General features: G+C 42.1%; 1 protein-coding gene across 1 annotated transcript; it reads left to right on the forward strand.

The window, feature by feature from the left end:
* Positions 1-1980: 1980 nt before the first annotated feature.
* On the forward strand, positions 1981-3421 carry LOC128458104 (ice-structuring protein A-like). Its single transcript, XM_053442759.1, has 2 exons — positions 1981-2321; positions 3107-3421. The coding sequence occupies exons 1-2, from the start codon at positions 2266-2268 to the stop codon at positions 3324-3326; spliced, it is 276 nt and encodes a 91-aa protein (XP_053298734.1). The 5' UTR covers positions 1981-2265; the 3' UTR covers positions 3327-3421.
* Positions 3422-4243: the final 822 nt, after the last annotated feature.

The following is a 4243-nucleotide window of genomic DNA, read 5'->3' on the forward strand; positions in this document are numbered from 1 at the left end:
AGCCAGAGCCGCCGCAGCCACCGCAGCCGCCGCCAAAGCCGCCGCCGAAGCCACCGCCGCCGCTGCTGCCAAAGCAGCAGCCGCCACCAAAGCTGGCCATTAATGATCGTGGTCGTCTTGATGTGGGATCATGTGAACATCTGAGCAGCGAGATGTTACCAATCTGCTGAATAAACCTGAGAAGCTGTTTTTTGAAAACCAAGTGTCCTGTTCATTTCATCTCTGAAACTCCTTCACAGTTTCTGTAGATCATGTTTTTAACACATAAACCTCCAGAAATCATGATGCGTCACGTTTGCATTTGGGTCAGAATAAATACATAAGATATGATATGTTGGTGATCTTAAAGAGGTTCTTGTTTCCATTATGCTAAGCTAACAGATGACGGACTGCAGCTTTATATTTACACTTAGACTCCAGAAAGTGATGCCAATGTGCTGCCTGAAACCTGCATTCTCAGTCTGACCAGCAGAGGGCAACACAAAGAAGTCAGTTTCTAAAGAGGTTTACAAGGTTTCATATCAACTGATTTAGATTTTAAAATACTGACTGATTTTCACATTTCTGATTATTCGAGAAAAAGAACGCTCTCACTAGCTTTATGAGTATTCCTCCTTCAAGTAAACATTCAGGGGAAGTCCACCATTTTCGATTCAGGATGTGCCGCCACAGATGTGGCGGCCCGCTCCACGGCGACGAGCTCCCGGGAGGGACCGGCCAGCACCGCGAGAGGGTCGACCGGCTCCCTGAGGGGGCTCGTCGCTCTGGTACCGGAGGTATAAGATAGAGAGACAGACTTGATCAGTAGATGGCGCTGTTGGGACAGTGTCTTTATGAAACCAAAGGCCTTCTCTTCAGCCTATATGTGAAGTCAAAAGCCTGAAACCACATGTTCCATTGTTCTGGAAAAAGCCAGATCACAGGGAACTCAGTCTCCCAGGATTCCTCAACTTCACACAGAGGTGTGAAAAGCCACAAGGGTCACTCCTATTGGTCACTCTGTACCCCATGACCTGTGAGGTCCTGGGCAATATAAGTCGCTTCTCCCCCTCCCCGATCTCTTTCTTCAATCCGTCTGAGGGCGGAAGGATGTCCAGCCTCTCTTGCTGCATCGCAGACAGGAGAAGCCTGATTTCTCCAGCTCGTATCATCTCTACGCGTCCAACTCTACGAGAGGAGCGCAAAGGTGCAGCTTCCAGCTCATCTCACCAAGGAAACCTCCTCGCAACTCAAGCTCTACCAAACTCCTAGTAGCAACTCAATGTCCTGCAGGGGAACTTCAACCAGCAACCGAGTTCCACAGCTCAACAGAACCACGAAGGTAGAAATCAAAGGACCAGCCAGAAGACTTCACAGAATTGCGAACTGAACTGCAACTTCCTTTTTCCCTTTTCCTCGGACGAGTAACACAACTGGGCTTAACAATTATACTAGGCTAAGCAAAACTGTTTATTCGATTTTTTGTGGTGTTTATAAGTTTGATTTGTGTTGTGATACTTTGGTTATAAGTTATTCGAAAGTAATTTTAATTTGCTAGGCTCCTCCTCCCCAGTCTTTCTTTGCATTTCATTCTACACCCTTTGTCTGACTTAGAACCAACACAGACACACGCATATCTCTTCACATAGTTATCTCCTCCCACGCTACCTGTCGTAAAACCACTTCAAAAGAAGGGGGGCTGTTTCTTTAGGTTGACCAGCGACCATCTTAGAAGCACAGAGGAAGATGCTAACCTTTTGGACAGCCGCCATTTTGGGAGAACTCCAATTTACATAGACACACACACTCACATACACAACTTTGTTTAGTTAGCAAGTTGTTAGCAATTTGTGTTTTTATACTATATTATGTTCATAATAAATGTTCATTCATTAATGTTGCAGCAGAGAATTAGCGCAGAAACAAAGAGAGCCACGTTTGAGTTTAACTTCCTGACGCAACGTGTTCATGACCTCGTTTCAGAAGCAGTTTGTTGATTTGACTGAACCATCGCTGGCATCATCGTTTCCCACAGGCTGGAAAACTGTGTGAGTTCATTAAACTGGGAAAAACAAAGTGAACTGGGTCACATTTAAACTATTGATTTAGTTCATGAGATGTTTGAACTTAAACAAAACTGGGGGAGTGTTGTGCCAATCTGCTCAGATTGGTTGACAGTCAAGCGATGACTCAGGCTCCATTTACTACAAAACAGACTCACATTCGCCTGTATCTTTACCACATCTTCATTTTGTAGTGAAGCAGTGCTCCCTAAAAACTCTCAAAATGGCTCTCTCACTCTTCACCGTCGGACAATTAATTTTCTTATTTTGGACAATAAGGTACGTGAACACTCACTTTGTTTCTTCTATAAATCTGGTTTTACTGTAAATATCTTGGGAAGGAAGGAATGATATCTGCATTATCCCAGAGGGGCAGGCACGTGCACAGACATTTTGGGGGGCAAGTGCTAAAACCCCCAAAAAAGGGCACCCATCGCCAAAATTATTTATAAAATTGAAAATAATAATAATGAATAAATAGAAAACACAGTGGGATATTTTCAATTCATACTACTGTCTATTATGAACCATAATTTGTTTTACTAGTTGATGGCCTGATCCAAGATAAAAGAGAGCTGCTACCCTGAGCTGCTTGCTGCAGTTCCGTCCTTCTGCTTTTGGAGTCTCTCTTTTCTGGGCATTATGCTGCAAATTTTGTAAATGAGATAAATCAATGTTGTACATAATTATCAAGAGTGACTTACATATTCTCTATAAAGCTGACAACACAGTACACACAATTTTTTTTTTTACTGTTTTCTGACAGAGTTGAAGTATTAGCAGCATTACACTAATAATATACCACAATATACCTCACCAGACTGGCATATAGCTCAACTTAAGACCTACCTTTCATTTCAATAATTACTTGATTATTATGATTTTAAATGAAACAAAACTAGAGAACTTGTCTAATTTGTAGAACAGTAAAACTGCCTTTAATTTCTATCACACACAGATATTGAACACTGTCATCACTGGGTTCGGTGAAAGTGACGGACCAGTAAATGTTGTGATATATAATATTATCATAATAATTTTAATAATACCATTAATCTCTGCAGAATCAATGAAGCCAACCCCGACCCCGCAGCCAAAGCTGCCGCAGTCGCCGACCCTGCCGCAGCCGCTGTAGCCCCCGCCGCTGACGCCTTCTCAGCAGCCGCCGACACTGCCTCTGACGCCGCCGCCGCCGCAGCCGCCACCGCCGCTGCCGCCAAAGCCGCCGCCGAAAAAACCGCCCGAGACGCCGCTGCAGCAGCCGCAGCCACCGCCAGAGGTTAAGGATCGTGGTCGTCTTGATGTGGGATCATGTGAACATCTGACCAGCGAGATGTTACCAATCTGCTGAATAAACCTGAGAAGCTGTTTGTTGAAAACCAAGTGTCCTGTTCATTTCATCTCTGAAACTCCTTCACAGTTTCTGTAGATCGTGTTTTTAACACATAAACCTCCAGAAATCATGATGCGTCACGTTTGGACTTTGGGTTAGAATAAATACATAAGATATGATATGTTAGTGATCTTAAAGAGGTTCTTGTTTCCATTATGCTAAGCTAACAGATAACGGACTGCAGCTTCATATTTACACGTAGACTCCAGGAAGTGATGCCATTGTGCTGCCTGAAACCTGCAGGTCTACAAGGTTTCATAACTGATTTAGATTTTAAAATACTGACTTATTATTCACATTTTCGTTCTCACCAGCTCTATGAGTATTTCTCCTTCAAGTACAGATGTGGACAGTGTTGGTGGAATCCTGAAGTTTAGTACTTAAGTAAAAGTACAAGTACCCAGGAAAATATATACTTAAGTAAAAGTAAAAGTACTACATCAACAATCCTACTTAATTAAAAGTAAAAAGTACTTACTTTTAAATTTACTATAAGTATTAAAAGTAAAAGTACTGCCTCTCAATGTCTAGGCTGTGCCATTTTGATAAAGAATGCAGATATAGCTACTGGTAATACTCATGCCTCTACAGATGTCACTACTAGTAATAATTATAAGCAACAACATTTGTTTATTGGAAAGGTTGGTGTACTTATTGTGCTTACCCTCTGTAATACTGTTCACACTCTATCTTACAATTCTGCGGATGACAAGTTATCTACCAGGGATTATCTGCAAAGTTAAAACCTTTAAGACAAACCAATAAAGACAACATGTTATATCTTTAAATCTTATATTTAATTGTAAGT

Source organism: Pleuronectes platessa, chromosome 16 (assembly GCF_947347685.1).
Source record: "Pleuronectes platessa chromosome 16, fPlePla1.1, whole genome shotgun sequence".
In the NCBI taxonomy this organism is placed as follows: Eukaryota; Metazoa; Chordata; class Actinopteri; order Pleuronectiformes; family Pleuronectidae; genus Pleuronectes; species Pleuronectes platessa.